The 18,334-nt window shown below is 37.1% G+C and overlaps 1 protein-coding gene across 4 annotated transcripts; it reads right to left on the bottom strand.

Moving 5' to 3' along the window:
- Positions 1–1,192: 1,192 nt before the first annotated feature.
- On the bottom strand, positions 1,193–18,303 carry map6a (microtubule-associated protein 6a). Of its 4 annotated transcripts, XM_052568227.1 has the most exons (5): positions 17,263–18,303; positions 10,517–10,730; positions 7,916–8,124; positions 3,432–3,542; positions 1,193–1,719 (listed from the first exon to the last, which is right to left on the bottom strand). In XM_052568227.1, exons 1-5 carry the CDS (start codon positions 17,964–17,966, stop codon positions 1,590–1,592), a joined length of 1,368 nt encoding a protein of 455 aa, XP_052424187.1. In that variant the 5' UTR covers positions 17,967–18,303; the 3' UTR covers positions 1,193–1,589. The 4 variants fall into 4 exon arrangements, with proteins under 4 accessions (XP_052424187.1, XP_052424188.1, XP_052424189.1 ...); XM_052568228.1 differs by lacking the exon at positions 3,432–3,542; XM_052568229.1 differs by lacking the exon at positions 3,432–3,542 and having other exon boundaries at positions 7,953–8,124.
- Positions 18,304–18,334: the final 31 nt, after the last annotated feature.

Raw genomic sequence — 18,334 nt, 5'->3', positions numbered from 1 at the left:
GCATATTAAATAATGTCATCAGAGAAACGAGCTCGCTTAGATGAATACAATAAACAAAAGTGCTTTCATGGTAATATATATATATATATATATATATATATATATATATATATATATATATATATATATATATATATATATATATATATATATATATATATATATATATATATTTAATCTATGAAAGAGAATGTGTAACTTAATAAATCCAGGTCGTGATGTACTCATTGATGTTTATTAGAGAGGGCAATGGCCTGTTGAAAGGAAGGACATAAAGTTAATGTATTTTATTCCAGTAAATGTAATTATAAGGATGCAGCTGGAGCATCACTGTTGTAATTTAAATAAAAGGCCATGTTCTGTTCCATCTAATCAGCCTCCTTTTTTTGGAGATGAGATCAACTCTTCATCTCATCTAGATTTTCAAGAGTCTCCATAATAACACAAGTGTTCTTAAATGTTATTCCTGTGGAAAATTCCAGCTTGCTAGTTGGTTTGGTTCTGGTTAGCTGGTGATTATCATCTACAATGTGTTCTGACAGACGTCTGGTCTTGGCCTCTCACATTCTTCTCGTCTGTGTGTAATATCTGACTGTGAAACCAGAAGAAAAAAAAATCCCTCAGGACTTTCTTGCTCTCTTTAACTCTCAGGTTCAACAAAGATTCCCACAGTTCACAGCAGCAGGAGTAAATAAGATCCTTGTACTAATGCCTCTTAAGCCATTCATTTTTCGTTAGATCTCTGTCCAAAGTTCCCTCTAAACTTTGAATTAATCAGACGATTGGTATGAAGACAGCTGACTCGGAAAATGGGAAATGAGTCATGAGAGCTCCGTAGTCCATCATGATGAGGACTTTCCATTGATTCCTTTGTTGTCATAATGAACTGAAATGAAATACATAAGCCTACAGTATGATACTTCCAAAATCCACTGTTTTTAACTAATGTAAAAAATAAAAACTTTTACGTAGAGCTACATCAAAAGCAGCATGGATTAATTAAATCTAAATTATTTAATAAAATATAAAACTAAAAAACTATACTATTGCAGGGAGACTGGGGCTAGTTGTCACAAAGTCTGTATATAATTCAATTGTATTTTAATATGGTTATTATTATATTTACAAAAAAAACTATACAAGGAACCGATTTCTTAATGAAAATTGCAATGAAGGCACAAAAACAACCAGATAAACACTAATTAGTTCACATTTATTAGACTTTTAAACAGTATGTTACACTTTAATGAAGCACTTAATGACCTATTTGTTACTCTAAATGATCATCATGGTAACACTGTATGAGAAAGAGCAGGAAACAAAATACATTAATAGCACCATTTCATTCGTTGCAAACAGTCTGGGAGCTCAGGTAGCCTACTTTTTGTTCATGTTTTTATTAGTTATTAGTATAATTAATTGGGAAGCTCATCGTTTAATCTGAACCTATTACATAACAACAGCCTATATACATACAGTACTTTAATAGAACACATCTCTCTTTCTGTCTGCAAAAATATTTTTAAAATATTTCTCATTACTCCATTGCTCAGTCTATAGCTGCCTTCCTCTTTCTGGTGTGCTTTGTATCAGTACTTGACGTCCGGAGCGAACCGGACTACTCCCCGACGTGGTTCTGGTCGTTCCACCAGTGGTTCTCTTCCAGAGGTACCCGCGGAATAATAATCGCTGACTCGTCCGAGGCCAGACTCAGATTCTCTGAGGAGCAGCACAGTGTTATTGCCAAAGGAGAAGCGGAAGGGCGACAGAGAGAGAGAGAGAGAGAAAAAGAGAGACACAGAGACACAACATGAGGTGTTTTATCCGGTAGATAGCAGTGCGCACTAGAAGAAACGAGGCTTTGAGCATTCTGAGATCACGTTTTACTCAGCATTTCTGTTTATAGAAAATCTATTTATAGTGAGACCAATGTAACTGATCAAGCAGCGTTTGAAAGTATTCTGGTGAGAAATACGCTACAGTAACATGCGCAAAAGATAGCCTACTACTCGTGGCGAGAGCTTTATTATTATTATTATTATTATTATTATTTTTTTTTTTTTACTTTTTTTCTTACTGAATAAAACAAATTCCTTAAACGGAATACTTCCGCTAGAAGATATAGGGCACGTAGGCCTAGCCTACAATACATTGTTTGGATCAAAATGATGGATTTTTCTTTTATGACAAAAATCATTAGGATATTATGTAAAGATGCATTGCTAAGGACTTCATTTGGACAACTTTAAAGGCGATTTTCACAATATTATTATTTTTTGCACCCTCAGATTACAGATAGCTAACTATTCACATAGTTGTACAGTATCTCAACCAAATATTGTCCCATCCTAACAAACCATACATCAACATAAAGTTTATTTATTCAGCTTTCAGATGATATATAAATCTCAGTTTCAAAAAATTGACTGCATTTACAGAATTCTTTTTTTCCTGTATGTGTATTGGATGAAATCACATGGTACTGTACGTTTTGACTTATTAGTTTTATCATAAAAATCTCAAAAAGTGTTTATATGATTAAATAAATAAGCATTATATATTTATAATATTTATTTTTAGTTAAAATCGTATTTAACGACTGTATTCAGGAGCAACTCAAAAAAAAAAGTTTTTTGTGAAAATTAGTATTTTTACTCTTTTATGGTCTCAGACATCTGGATCCCAATATCCTACAAAAAAATAAAGTAATTATAAATGTGATCTCAGATTGTTCAAAGGAAAAGTCCAGAAATAAAACCAGCATGAAAACAACAAGACCGACACCACTGAACAAGAATGCAATGTGCTGTCCTGAAAATAACGATTTAAATATCATCAAGTTCAGTTTCATTAATCTCCTCCTCATCTATGAGTGGCATTTAAAGTTCAATGGAGATGGATTGTTCTTGAGAACGCTTGAGAAGAGATTGATGGTACCTCATATTACAAGTACCACAAAAAAAGACACTTTAAAACTCCTCTATAGGGAGCAATGCCTTAGATAAATACATTAAGATAAAATACCGGCTTTTCCTTGACCTATTTTTCTACAAGAACACAGTAACAAGCTCGTATGTGATGGTAAGCAACATTAAAACAAAACATGCACGTATAAAAAAACCCACTGTAACAAAGTAAGTGCTCAACATCTTCCAAAAACAACATTAACAACAGGAAAACAACATAAATGAGCAGTCAAACTCCTATTCAACCTCCTTCGGCCCAACACTTTCCATATGGAAGAGAATACGCATGGGAGCAAATCAAAAGATGAAGAACACTGAACACTTATGGTGTACTTTAATGGAAACACTAGAGAGTAGCCTACAAAGCACCTAGCAACACTACACTTTCTCTCAGTGAGTAATAATTGTGCTGCTGAAGAACGGATGAAGGCGGAAGAAGTGTAACTAATCTCAGGCGAGAATTACCTTGGCTCAGGCATCGCACAGCGCCACAGATGTTGCTTTAGTGTCTGCACCCAACCAATATCACGGATGGGCTGAAAGAGCTGAATGTAGTGGTACTGTTTTAGCATAACCCTTCAAACGAACGACAAGATCACTCGTTAGCTGAACATTAAAGTAATTAAAGGGTTAGTTCACCTGAAAATGAAGATTATGCCATCATTAACTCAGCCACGTCATCCAAAGTGATATGTGGAAATGCTTTGCAGGATGCTTTTTCCATATAACTATCACCATATATGACAGAACAGTTACACAGAGTGTCATACAAGTTTAGAATGATACAAGGGTGAGTAAATGATAACAAATTTCGTTTTAGGATAAACTATTCCTTTAACTTCCAAATCACAAAATCATTATGCAAATCAACCAAATTTCAATCAATCAATAAATCACATCATTAAAGCCAATCATCATAGACTCAAAGTGACTGACACATATTGATCTTTCAAGGACTATTTCAGTCTATTCAGAATGGAGTTTTTACGTACATCTCTGATATTTCGGTCCTGGAATAGGAAGTTTTGCATCTTTTGTTACTTTGCACATATGAGACACTGAAAGCGGCAATATATCTGATTCACTCAAGATGTAGACATATATTTCTCAACTCTCAGCTGACAGCAATATGCACAACCTAAAAGATGCCAGAACCTATTCCAGAGCCTGTCACACACAAAATATGAGAATCGCAAAACCCAACGTAAACCATAAACATCGGAATAGTTCTCTTCCATGTGGATTCGACGTCTATGACTGCGACAGACAGAGAGACAGACAGAAACAATACAGATGCACCTACCATTGAGTCCCAAAACCCTCCCACATCTCAAACAGAATGAACCACAACACCTGTTTCTGCGTTTGCATTTATTAATTTCAATAAATATGAGCAAGCAAGAGAGAAATCACAATTCACATTATCACAGTTAAATCTGAGGCCTTCACATAACAGTTTTTCTCTCCTTTTTCAGTATGCATGGACTATAGATAGCACCTGTGCTAAGCACACACACACACGCACGCGCACACACTCACTGACATGTACAACCCCAATAGCTGCTCCTCCTCTGTCTCCCCACAATGCCTTCCCCTAATTCCCACATTATATTAACAGTGATTGAGTCGCCAAAGGCTGCAAAATACAAGAAAAGGCCCTCACTCTGCGGCGCAGTCAGCTTCAGAGCATCGCGAAGAAGAAAATGAGCTCCATGTGACTGTATTCTACAGCCAGACTGAAGAAACAGATACTTTCATGCTTTAGGAATTCAACATTCTGGATGTCCAACAGAATTGCAGTGTAGTCTCTGACTTGAAGCCTGTATTTAATACATTCAAGGTATTCATAATGCATTGTAATGGATTCTATATTTTCATAAATAATGATTAGCATAGTTATAATACATCTAAACAGCATTTTACATGGTATGGTATATCAGTGGTAAAGACGTGGAGGAACGGCTGTGTTTGTCAAGCTCATTCTGCTAATGGCGCACACCATAAAAGATAAAAGATTACAGCTGAACTTGAATAGCATGCGGTTCTCTTACTATCCCTGTCCTAATTAAATATATTTAGAACTATAAAATAGTATGAGAGTTGTATACTATTCTGAATCCAGCCATATTTAATTTCTGACAGGTATTAAAGTGTGGTTGTGACTATAGAATGGACTATGCTGTTGTTCAGTTGACGAAAAAATTTTATGTGGCATCTAACCTGACTAAGATTTTTTTTGCCAATCTGAGGTTACTTCTAATCATGAGCAGTGAAACTGCATTTTTAAAAAGGTGTTCTACATTTGTAATGAAAACACAATTGATTGAGAAATAATAGATGCAAATGTTCCTAATCTTCATAAACACATGCAATTTGATTTAGTTAATTTTGTTAGATCCAGAATGTTTTAGTTACTTGCACTAGACCATAGTTGTTTGTTGCCACTTGTTTTTGATTATTAAAAGGGGATAAGATCGCTTAATTTCTTCAATCTGGCAACAGATTACAGAACTACTGTGCACCGATTGGTCAAACAGGACAATGAGATCACATACTTGACATACTGTAAATGAAGAAGACCTCAAGGGATGAGACTGGAGACAGAGAGAGGATTTGCCGAGGGGAGGTACATGATTAAAAAAGAAAAACAATGCAGAGCATGATCTTACACAATGCACTCCCATAATGCAGCAAATGAAGACATTTAGGGTATATTCACACCTGTCTTATTTGGTTCGGACAAAACAACCATACCGAGACCCAACTGAAGAGGTGGTCTCGGTCCACTTCCAAATGAACTCTGGTACAGTTGAATGGATCAACCAATGAATAGATGACCTTAAGCACATGTGTGGTTTTCTTTACAGTTTCTGGTTCACTTGCAAAAAGGGCAGTGTGAAAGCTTTACTGCACCAAACAAAAACTAAAAAACCTAAATTGTATTCGGTCCAGACCAAAGCAAGTGAACTAGAGGACTTTTCTGGTGTGAATACACCCTTAGAAACTGAAATGAATGCCATTCAGTCCTATGAACTACCAACATCTTTGTTTTCTCCATCACAAACTGACATGAATCCGTGACAGTTTCATGTCCCATACAAACCCATGATTATGTTGTTACAAAAGGCCTGATCAGATTATATCTAAAAAGATTCACTGCCAAAACAAAATCATTTCTGTGAATGTATCGGCCTTAAACTTCTGCAAAAATTCTGAAATTCTATCATTTACTCACCCTAAAGTCATTCCAAACAAGACTTTATTTCTTTCTTCTGCGATATAATGGTTTTTGTCCATTTTTGGAACACAGTTTGGGTGAGTAAATTATGACAGATTATTTTACCTTTAAATTAGGTTTAAATTTGCATTATAAGCTCACAACCTCTAAGGTGACTCAGAGATTGTGATGAGGGCTTGTATGTCAATTTTGTTACCAAAATACATGTGCATCTTGGGAAGTGGCCTTTTTGGGGCCAACAAAACAAAGAAAGATGTCATGATCATGCAGTTGCGAGTAAACGAACAGCATTCCTCACAGACTGTATTTGACTTACCATTACATCGAGAGACACGTAATAACAAACAGAACAATTAGTCAAGAATACAGGTTATGTCAGTCATTGAACAACGGGGGGATGCAGGAGCAAAACAAAGCAGGAGACACTCTGGGAAAAGTCATTCATAATTCATAGGTTGAATCTGCATCCACATAAAGAAGGGCTTTGATTTTAAGGCTGGCTAATCCATTGATCTTTTTAGTTCCCCCTCTACTTTTGGGATCCCCCATCTGTCTACCTCGGTGGCTCCCTAAGGGGGGATGGGAAGTGTGCATGTCAGAGAAAAAGAAACAGTTGGGTAGAGTGGAAGATATAATGTTAAATGTTGTGTTGTGATCCTTACATAATTTATGGTGCAAAATGGAACAGAAGTTCTCAAAACCAAACAATGCATACACATATTTTAGTTTATAATAAATTAAATTTCTAACAAAAACATCTAAATCCTATTCTATCCAAAGACAAGTTTACAGTACATCCCATAATGCGATTTCATGTTACAGTAATAATCCAGTTGGTTGTGTAAGCAACAAAGTGGGCCAAACAAGGCCTTATTTTTGTATGACCTTGACAGATGCTTTTTGGGGATACTTGTGTTCTATTTGGAGATATCCTGTTCCTGTAATGATTCAAAAACATTTTCATAATATGGAATGGTTTTCAAGAAAATAAACAGAATAATTCAAATCATCACAGCACCAAAGTGATCTGAGATCATAACATATCACTTAGGAGCTTGACAACATAAAACAGGCAAGGCAAGCAGATTAACAGTCTTAAAACCAAAGATGCACATTTATCAAAGATTTTTGATGGAGGAATTAGCCTTTGTGGTTTCTGTGTGTCGCCCAATTTACATAAAACTAAATTCAAAATCATGATTGGATATAAATTGGCTTCATTGTAAAACCCTTGATAAATGAAACCCACCAGTCTGTGCATCTGATGGTAAATACATACAGAGCCAATGGCTCCATGCAAGATAAGAGCATCCACTGGCCAACCAGCAGAGGGGTTGCCATGGAAACCTCGTCTTGAGATGAGGAGAGTGGGTGGAGCTATAGTAAATGCAAACGCTTTGATGTCACTGAGCGGGATTGTGAGGCAAAAGAGGAGAAAAACATCAAATCCAATCCTGAAAATTGTGTCAAATCAGCCCACTGACCTCTTAGAGAAAAAGAGAGAGTGAGAGATAGAGGGGTATTGGAAATATAAAGAGAGGAATAAAACGAGAGGTGCATCAGAGAAAGAGAGAGAAAGAGAGGGAGGGGGCAGCAATGGACAGACCAGTAAAGGAATGAGAACCTCTTGTAAAATAATTTTGCAGCCTTCGTTCTGCTTTAACCCTTTCAGGAAGAGATTAAATGAGAGAAGAAGTGCAATGGTTTTTACTCTTTCGCCTCAGCCAGTTTGTTGTTGATCTCTTTACTTTTCTCCTTGTCGCCCTGCGCCGCTCTGCTCTCCGGCTGGTTCTCTGCGCTCTTCTTCTTCAATCCGCGCACCAACGTCACCTGCTTCTCCTTGGACTTCTTCAACGGTTTGCCAGCTGTGGTGGATGTGCTCTTCTTGGGTTTGGAGCGAGGAAGACTGGTTTTCTCCACCTGTTTAAGACATAAAATGATACAACAAATGGTATTTTACTACCATTTCATGAATAGGGCTATGTAGTCACCACTGATAAGCTACTTAATATAATGTAGAAAATTTAAAACAGAAACTGAAATGTTCTGTAAATCTGCTTTGCAACGATTTGTATCGTGAGAAGCTCTATCCAAAAAAAACTTGAATTGAATTAAATTGAACTAGGGCTGTGTATCGTTCTAAAATGTTCCATATCGATATCTATACCAATACTGGTTCCCGAGTGATACTATTTTCAGTACCAATTTTATGAAATCCATTTAAACAAGATAACATTGCATATCACCTCAAAAAACTTTGGTTTTATTTTTTCAACTTGATGTTTTTACAGACTTAAAGACTCAACTTACAAGACATTTTTCGATACACTATGGTATCGAGGCAATTCCGTTTGTGCCAAAACAGTATTCCGAAGTATCGATATCCAGCCCTATACATGATTTTGTTATTCAATGGGAAATAACATGGGATGGGACTTTGATAAGAAAGACATGTTGGACAATGATATTAAAGGCTATTTTTTATAAATTATATTTTTCCTGCTCATTCAGCCCTGGGTATAACAGTAAAATGCACACAGCCTGCATATAGCAGCTTTGATTTTTCACGAAACGTTGTGACTTCCGTAAAAAGCTGATGTCAGAACTACCCAGTCATCTTCTTCAGTCACCACCCCAAGCACCGCCCACCGTCCCACTCTCCTTTTGTCAACCCCCCAGAAAACATCGCGTCCGTGCCATTGCGGAGCACTGAGCAACAACAGCACTGAAACATGTCGAAAAGATTAACTTTAATCACGAAACCAGATCGGCCGACCTGTAACATTACACTCTCTCTCAAAGGATGGACGATCTGACAGGATTGTTACTATGAGGTGGATCACATCTATGATCTAACGTGTATAGTAAAGACAAACTCATCATGTCTAGCTAGCACTTCATGTTGAAGATGTAAATACATTTCAATTTTCGATACATTTCAAGAAACATACGGCAATCTGTAGACTCGTCCATTACAACAAAAGACAATACTTTATCGAACCTTTTTCAATCAGTGTGCGCTGCAAACACGAGCAATTTTGACGATGGTTTCTTTCCAGTCTCCTCGTTTTATCATGTTTAACCATAGCTGTCATCAGTTTGGTTTGTCTGGCAGTGGTAGCAGATATGTGATCAAATTCCTAATTTGAGACTGTATTATTTTGATTCTGTCACCCATCACAACAAAATTATATTTTAAGTGGGCCACCTCCAGTTTCGCTGTTTTGCTGCCTCCAGCTAGTGCTGCGACGTCGACTGACCCTAGTTACCTGTGGTTTGCCTGGCTGTGCATCTCTCAGAAAACAACAGGCCAATCAGAAGAGACGTTCATGAATATTAATTAGACAGGCTAAAAAAGACCTGTTCTTAGCAGACCTCCTGAGAAAGAAGCTGTAAAATTATGATGAGATGGTTTTTGGTAATTATACCGGGAATATATATTCTTAAGGACATCAAAACCTAAAATAAAACTCCAGAAAAGTGTGCCATATTGGACCTTTAAATGTCAATTTTTCTTTAAAGGAATAACGTAAAAAAAGAGAAGGCACATTTATTGAAGATGTGATGAAACAGAAGTAGCTATTTTCTTTTGTATTGTGATGTATATTTAAGCGAACTGGAAAAAAAAGGGAAGAGAAAGGGAAATAATCCATCCATCTTTTTTTTTGGATGAGGGCAGATCTGAATTTGATTTTGAAGTTTGACTGTAAGAAGGATGCGAGTATAAGCTGACTAAACTGTCGCAAAGGAATTTTAGATTTAGGAATTATGAGGTCAAAATTTTCTGTAATGTTAGAAAAGAAACATGCATGGATGAATTATTCACAAAAAGATCAATAACATGCATTTAGAATTTAAAGTAAAATCTATTTTTACTGCGTGTTGTTTAAAAATAGCTCATAAAGTCACATAGTACACTGATCTCAAAACAAGCACTGATTGCAAAAATAATAATTAGCCATAGTGTCTGAGTGATTATGATGATATTGTAAAGCTAGTCAGCTCAGTAAAGTAAAACAAAGAGCTGATGCTGATTCACTAAGACACTCAAAGCTTGGGGCCAAAGTTATTTCAAAAAGGTACTGCTGAGATATGAGTTATTTTCCAGCCACTGAGTACAAAGATTGCTGACATCAAGTTACTGAACCCAATAATTGATTTCCAGCCTTCTGCAACACAAACACCCTTACAAACAAGAATGTAACCACACATTCAAAAATTAGGGAAGAATTAAGTTCATTAACACTGAAAGATCCAACTGCTAATCTAAATATTGTATTATTTTACTTAACTTCCACACAGAAGCTCGTACCTTACTGCTCTCTCTGTAAGGCTCATGGTACAGTGTGCGTATCCTCCTCCTCTCCAAGGCTTTGTTGTCATCTGGCTGCTGAGTGGCCTGGTAGGCCCTGTAGGTGGCGCTGTAGCTGGTCTCCAGATCCGTCTTCTCATCGGGAGGCTGATACTGAGACTTGGCCCTGATGAGCTTCACAGGTTTCACGTCTGTGTAGGCTTTATACTCAGTCCTGACATTCAGAAACAGATAGCATCACAATTATTGGAAGATTGAGTGTAGTGGGTGATTCAAGCGACACATATTGAATTTCAAGACCACACAGTACAGAGTATGAGAAATATTATCCTTAAAGTCCACCAATAAAACTGAGTTGGGGAAATTATTGGAAGAAAACCATGACCCCTGTTTTGTTTAATCCAGTAGGCTTTAGTTTCACAGTTTGTAATTTGTTAGTCTGTGGCATGTGGGGGCGGGACATTCTCATTCTAGAGAGCATTTGATTGGCTAAACCATCCAAGTCTAAGATGAGTCATCGATATTTCTGATCCATTTTTCTTCTGAATAAAAAAGCATATATCATAGACAAAATTAGATTTTTAATTTTACTTGGTCAACAATTGCTGTTTTCCTTGTCATTCGTAGGTTCTGATAGAACAAACACATCAATAAAACTATTTAAAAATCACATCAAGCCTCTACACATACAATACAAGAAAGACTACATATAACATAGCTACCTGGTACTGTTATATATAGACACTGCATTTTAGATCTAGATTGATATACACCCTCCCTAAAGCTGGGAATCCACCCCCACCCCGCCCCCCACCTATCTGCATCACAGAGAGTTTTTCCTGAGGCAGCAGCCCCTCCTTTAAGATGAGTAATGAGTCTGTATTCACTGAGATGACACAGACAAATGGTATATACTTCATGGTTTATGTGCATTGCAGATTACCCAACATGCAACTTATCCGCAGTGCATCTAACACGCACACATATAGACAGAATGCTCTCCCTGAGACCAGCACTAAAGAGTCACTCACACAAGTTTGTGCACCGAATCATGATGTCTTGTGAGCAATGTTTCTGTAGCTGAGGATTTCTGAGGAAAGATGGAATAATGGATATTGACTGTAAATATTTACATGAATTCTATTCATTTTCAGGACTTGAAAACATAATTGTAAAATTCCCTTTTGACATCTCTATTTCTTTTTGATTCTGTAACATCACAGCTCAGAGGGGTAGGGAGCATTGATTAGGATTGACAGGACAGGAAGAGATGTCAGGGAGAGTGTACCACTATCATCCCATTAGATCAATTAGTTGCTTTAGTTGATGTGAGTAAGAAGCTAATTAATACATCTCTGTATGAAACAGAATCAACAGTTCTGACATTTTACAATAAGGCCTAAAAAAGCTCTGAGAACATTTGAAATCACACACTGTTCTATTGGAAATAAGATTAGATAACATTACTAGATCAAACTCCTGTACACTGAGAATGAGGAAAGATTCTAAACAGAAAGGGCCCGTTATTATGTGACCAACAAGCTGATGAACAAAGTAATGGGACAGCATGTGGGGGAACATTACCCCCTCAGAGAAAACAGGGCATGTGAAAATCATGCCCCATGTCCCATGCCAATGAATATTTTGGGCTGAATACAAGTGAATATCTATCAACGGCAAAAAATAACAGAAAATAATTCACTCTCAAATTCTCAGGTTGTAAAAACTGTGATTTGCTTTTATAATACCTTTTTGTGTCGATTTTGTTGTTAGAGGTGACCCATGTCCCAAACCCAAACCCAAACTTTCAATCTTAAACTATGAAAAATACTGTATAAAAATACAAATTATTACATTGTTGTTACATTAGATATTACAAAAATTTTATTTAAAGGGATAGTTCACCCAAAAATTACAATTCTGTCATTAATTACTCACCCTCATGACCTTTCCGTTCATCTTTGGAACACAGATTAAGATATTTTTAATGAAATCCGAGAGCTTTCTTACACCCTGCATAGACAGCTATGTAACTACCACATTCAAGGCCCAGAAAGGGAGTAAAAAACATAAAAATAGTCCATGTGACATCAGTGATTCAACCACAATGATATGAAGCTACAAAAATAATTTTTGTGCACAAAGAAAACAAAAAATAACTTTTTTATTCAACAATTTCTTCTCCTCCCTGTCAGGCCTCGATGTTCGTTCACAGAAAAGTATTCTCGTAGTTTTGATGATGTCACCTGGACTATTTTAACGATTTTTTACTCCCTTTCTGGGCCTTGAACATGTCAGTTGTGTTGCTGTCTATGCAGGTTCAGAAAGCTCTCCGATTTTATTAAAAAACAGAAATTTTATCAAACTTAATTTGTGTTCCGAAGATGAACTAAGGTTTGGTTTGGAATGACAGGAGGGTGAGTAATTAATGACAGAATTTCATCTCTTTTATTGTATGTTAAGGATACATTAAAAGCTCGCTAAATGTTGTTTTGCCTAAGGCAAGGATCATGTGCAAACATAATGATTCCTGATAAACTGTTCTTTGAGAACATGAATCTGACAATACAGCTGGTGTTTTGATTTAAAGAGAGGTCCTCTTCTCTCCCTGTTGAGAGCACAGGGAGCGGAGAGAAAGAAGTGAAAGTTGTTACATAAGACTAATGAAGTCCAGTCAGAATGCTTGAAAAGAAGCTCACGGAAGTCCAAGGCCACAGGCACCAAATACTCACAGGACAAACATAAAAGAAGGGGGAGGAGCCAGGATTTATACAGCAACACACACACATTGAAAAAGACAGACAGACAGACAGACAGAGAATGAGAAAGACATAAAGACAGAGAGAGAAGACTGTTACACACAGACAACAAAACTCCCAACAATGAGCTTAGTGTGCTTTTTGTGAATGAGTGCTTGGTACCAGCTGTCAAATCATTCATTTGATAAACGGCATCAACCCTGTTCTACAATAATACTTTACACCAGATTTTAGAAACTAGAGAATTAATTTAATGTAAAAGCACAGTATATATTCAAATGGGCTCACACATTTAATTAATGCTGTTACCAAAAGTAATCTGTAGATTTGAGCATACAGTGAGGTTTATACCTCTTCCTCTCCCCAGAGACTGAGCTTTTGTGAACAGCTTTGTCTCTATGGTGATATGCTGGCACTAGAGAATTGTGTGGTGGGGAGCCGGAGCAGTGCATCATGGGTAGACTTGGCACATTGGAGCAATGTGGTGTTTCACAGGAGCATGTAAAGCTGTTTTGCTTTTTACTTGGATCCAAAAACAACATCCTGATTACTTTGACGTAGTCAAGACCTGTTAGATGACAACACAGCACTTGATGCCACCAAAATAGACAGTGTATTTGGATTAGTGAATACTGTAAAACCGATTAATTTTATTAATCCACCAGCACTGCAAATAATTAGATGTGCAATTGCTTAGTTGATTATTTAATGTCATTTTTATTCTAGTAACAGCCTTGCTGTCAGATCAATAGGTTTCCTGTCCCCTGTGGCATCATCTTGCTGCTGTACCTCCAGCATGACATATTCCTTCTAACATTCACTTTGGACTCCAAGTGAATCCCAATGAGACTGTAATACTGCCCTGTAAGGCAAAACTCTCTCTTATTTCTCTCTCTCTCTTTGCTGCTTCCTCTGTTATACTTATCGATTGCAGTCTTTGAATTGGTACAGTGCCTTCAAGTACTACACTATACAAGAAAAGGAAGGAAAGGCATAAAAGTGTTAAAAAATGTTATAATATATTCTATTATAAATTAGTATTAAAAAAGATGCTATTTATTCTATTATAATATTATATATAAATTGTATTTTTTATAGTACAATATATTTTTCTTATTTTCCCTAGTACTAAAAAAGCTTTGCTATATTATATTATATTATATTATATTATATTATATTATATTATATTATATTATATTATATTATATTATATTATATTATATTATATTATATTATATTATATACCTGCCCTGTAAGTATTATTATTTAAATTAGCTTTTTTTAAATATATTTTAAGACAATTTCATTAAAATTTTCATTAGTTTAGGTCATTTTATGTGGTTTTGCCATTTTCTATTTACCTCTGATATATATTTTGCTTTGGTCATTTTAAAACACTTAAACATTTTTTTTTAATGCTCATTTAATTTTAAGTTTAATCTAATATTAATTGATTATAAACCGTTTTAGTTAGCAAAAACAACAAATCTGAATCAGAGGTATGGTGTTATATTTTAAAGTCGACAATGCATAAGTAACAAACCTAAAATAATTTATACATATAAAATAAATGCTAAACACTTAAACTGCAAAAATCAATGAGCTATTCCAAGATTCTGCGCAGAAAAATCTGAGATAAACTGCAAACCTAAGCATATTGATCTTCAGGGAGAGAGAGCGAGAGACACAGATAAGTGAAGCAAGCAACTTCCTCTCCACCGCATCCTGTAAAGACACACCTGTGATTTCTCTGACTTAAAACAAAGCACCACAGAATGCTTTTTACAGGCTTCTTACAGTAAGAAGATATATATCCAATTTTATCAGCTGTTGTCATAATTAAGCTTAAGCCTTGTCACTGCTTTTTAGCATGACACAGCAACAAAGCAAAAATCAGCATTAAACTAATCATGAGAATAAGTCAAACTAATTCTGAGCTTTTCCGTTTAAAAAAATCGCCCTGTAACAATCAATGCATGCACTGTCATGCAAACTGAACTGATGACACTGTGTTTTGTCCTCTTGTTTATTCTCCTCCTAGTCAAGAAGAAAAAACTTCCACACAGGAAATATGAAATGTGCCCTGATGCACCATGAGGCATTTTGAGATAAAACTTCTCACACAACAAATAACATCAGCCTAATATGTGACCCTGGACCTGGTCTTAAGTGTAAATCTTTTGAAATTGAGAGTTATACAGTATTTGAACAAATAAGCTTTCCATTGGTGTATGGTTTATTATGATTGGACAATATTTGGCCGAGATACAACTATTTGAAAATCTGAAATCTCAGGGTGCAAAAAAATCTAAATACTGAGAAAATTGCCTTTGAAGTTGTCCAAATTAATTCCTCCCAATACATATTACTTATCAAAAGTTACGTTTTGATAAATTTACAGTAGGAAATTTACAAAATATCTTCATTGAACATGATCTTTACTCAATATTCAAATGATTTTTGGCATAAAAGACAAACCAATAATTTTGACCCATACAATGTTTTTTTGGCTATTGCTAAAAATATACCCCAGTGACTTAAGATCAGTTTTGTGGTCCAGGGTCACATATATATGCAAGTCTGAAGGCAACATTCAAATGCAATTTAGGCTAAATGTAATACATTTATCCAAAGCAACCGGCAAATGTGCAACACCACAGGCACTTTATCATAATTGTCAGTATCAAAAAGCTCAATTTTGTTCAGCTGCGCATGAGTAATTTGTAAGCGCACATGAATGAGTGGGCGAATAATGGACTAATTGCCACCTGTCTGTTAAACACAAATACTTCACAATGACAATGACGGACTTGTGAATTGTGATTGAGGAAGCTGTGCTGAGAAGAGGACGAAAGTTCTTTCTTTTCACAGTTATTGTTCACTGTTTGCAATAAAAAAGTGACTGAAAGCCAACTGAATACCAAGTGGGACCAGGAACAGCACAGCACTATAAACTTCAGCTCCATCTGTTTTAAACAAAGACAGGCAGATAAAAGCAATACGCTAGAGCTGGAAAAAAAAGAGTGCTCTCTGAATTTGACAAACCTGAAAATTTTGCATCACTTTCACAACAAATGGATTATTTACAACTGAGAATCCCACAATGCACTCGCTGACCTCACTTTGCCCTAAAATTAACCCTGAAGAAAATGAAAGCCTTTTCCAGAAACAGCTTCTGCTCCAGCCCCCTACACGTCCTGCCATCTGTAGGTGTTAGTAGAGCAGTATACACAAGATTTAACCCACAGCTGACCTCCATTGTCTGCTTTTTTTCACTGCACAATACACTTTCCATCTGTTTTTATACCGGTCTAATGATATCTCTTAACCCCTTAAACGAACCCTTACTTAAATAATTTTTCCTTTTTTAGAAATATTATTTATTGTTATTTCGCTAGCACAATTGCTCAATTTGTGTTTTACTTTAATTGTGGGGGCATTTGGTCTCGTCTATCCACATCTATTGATGCTCAGATCTATAACAGTGTCTTCTTGTCGTGTCAAGTATGCTGTATAAAGTATATATTCATCTGAATCCCTGTACAATAGCGGATCTCAACCTTTTTGACTCGTTTCTGTCAATGACAACAATGTTCAATGTCCCACAAGATGTCAATGATATCTGCTGGAATGACAAAACCACTTATTTCCATGACTTTTTGCGATTTAATTCAGTTTCATGACCATTCCAGGATTTACAAATTTGACTTTTAAAACACATTCAAATTTAGGCTTTCTCAAAACTTTCCAATATAGTGGGAATCCAGGTCCTTTATAAAAACTACATTATTGATAGGGTGAATTAAAATAAGATTTTTTTTTTTGCCGTTTTAGCTTATTTTAATAATTGTTTTGTCTAATTTTATATAATTTTAGTCATCTTAAGGGCCCTTAGGAAGTTTGCTGAGGCCCCGAGGGGGTCCCGGACCCCTAGTTGAGAACCACTACTGTACGATCACTCACTGATAATCATTCAGCCATTCATACCTGTAGGAGCTGCCAGAGGTGACTTCTTGTTTGATCTGCTGGTTGAGAGCATCCACAGCTGCCCTCCCTTCACCCTCTGTAGTGGGGGCATCCCCAACACTCTGCAGGTCCAACTTCACGCCAGCTTTGGTTTCAGGAAGCATGGTCACTTTCTTTGCTTGCCTCTTTTTCCTGGCACTAGACAGGATCTCCTTCTCTTGCACCTTGTCAGCAATCTCACTCTTTTCCACCCCATTCTCCGTCATCTCTGAGGTGTGTTTGGGTCTGTCAGTGATGCGGTCACTGCCTGCTGAGATGGTCGGAGAGGGTTTGGGGATCCAAGGATGATCTCCCCTCTTTGGGATAGGCCAGGCTTTGAAGTCCTTCTGATACTGGGTCTCGTTGTTAAAAGGAACCTCGGGGCCGTGGTACTCGTTCTTGGGCTTGCAGCTGGGCTCCGGGCGAACTTTCCAGTGTTTATAGTCCTGGCGCATCACAGACCCTGAGACGTTCTCCTCCTGGGCTGCAGGTCCTTTGGTCACCTCGTCGTGGTCGTTGGGAAGCGACTGCGGTTCCTTCGGCGCGGGCTGCTGCAGGTGAAGATGCTGCATCTCGGACACGTCTGAGAACTTGGTGAAAACCAGTGGCACCGCAATGTCGGCCTCGTCCAGCTGGTTCCAGAACCGAGCCATACAGCAGGCTCTGGAGATACAGGGCCATGCCATGATGGTCTGCAAACGTCTTACCCTGAGTTATGTCAATCTTTTCCTTTTCTCAAAGCTGTTTTGTATTTAGTCTGTGGAACTAAACGCGCTCTTGTGCCTCGCGGCCGGGGAACACAAAATGTCCGATTCGAAATGTTTTTCCCTAAAACGATGCTGTCAGGAAACAAATCCAGTGCAAAAGAGGCATTGCGGTTTTTTTATAAGTGAAATATATTCTGATTTAGCTTCGTCCTGATCCCCTTGCGCTCGTTAGAATACGGGGAGGTGTTCAGCAGCCCCTCCCGCGAGCCTCCTGCGCTCAGCATCCACCGAGAGCTGCATCACCTGCCGCTGTCATTATCACGTAGCGTCTGCAGTGGGCGGAGTCG

This window comes from Carassius gibelio, chromosome B10 (genome assembly GCF_023724105.1).
Source record: "Carassius gibelio isolate Cgi1373 ecotype wild population from Czech Republic chromosome B10, carGib1.2-hapl.c, whole genome shotgun sequence".
NCBI classification, from domain to species: Eukaryota; Metazoa; Chordata; class Actinopteri; order Cypriniformes; family Cyprinidae; genus Carassius; species Carassius gibelio.
Note: the sequence above shows the minus strand (reverse complement) of the source record. Positions and strands in the feature narration are given on the sequence as shown.

Coding starts and splice junctions, on each gene's coding strand:
- map6a (XM_052568227.1), bottom strand. CDS start 17,966: ATGGCATGGCCCTGTATCTCCAGAGCCTGCTGTATGGCTCGGTTCTGG. Junction 3,543..7,915: donor AAACTGGCTGAGGCGAAAGA/GTAAAAACCATT, acceptor GTTCGTTTGAAG/GGTTATGCTAAAACAGTACC. Junction 1,720..3,431: donor TGTGCGATGCCTGAGCCAAG/GTAATTCTCGCC, acceptor GCTGCTCCTCAG/AGAATCTGAGTCTGGCCTCG.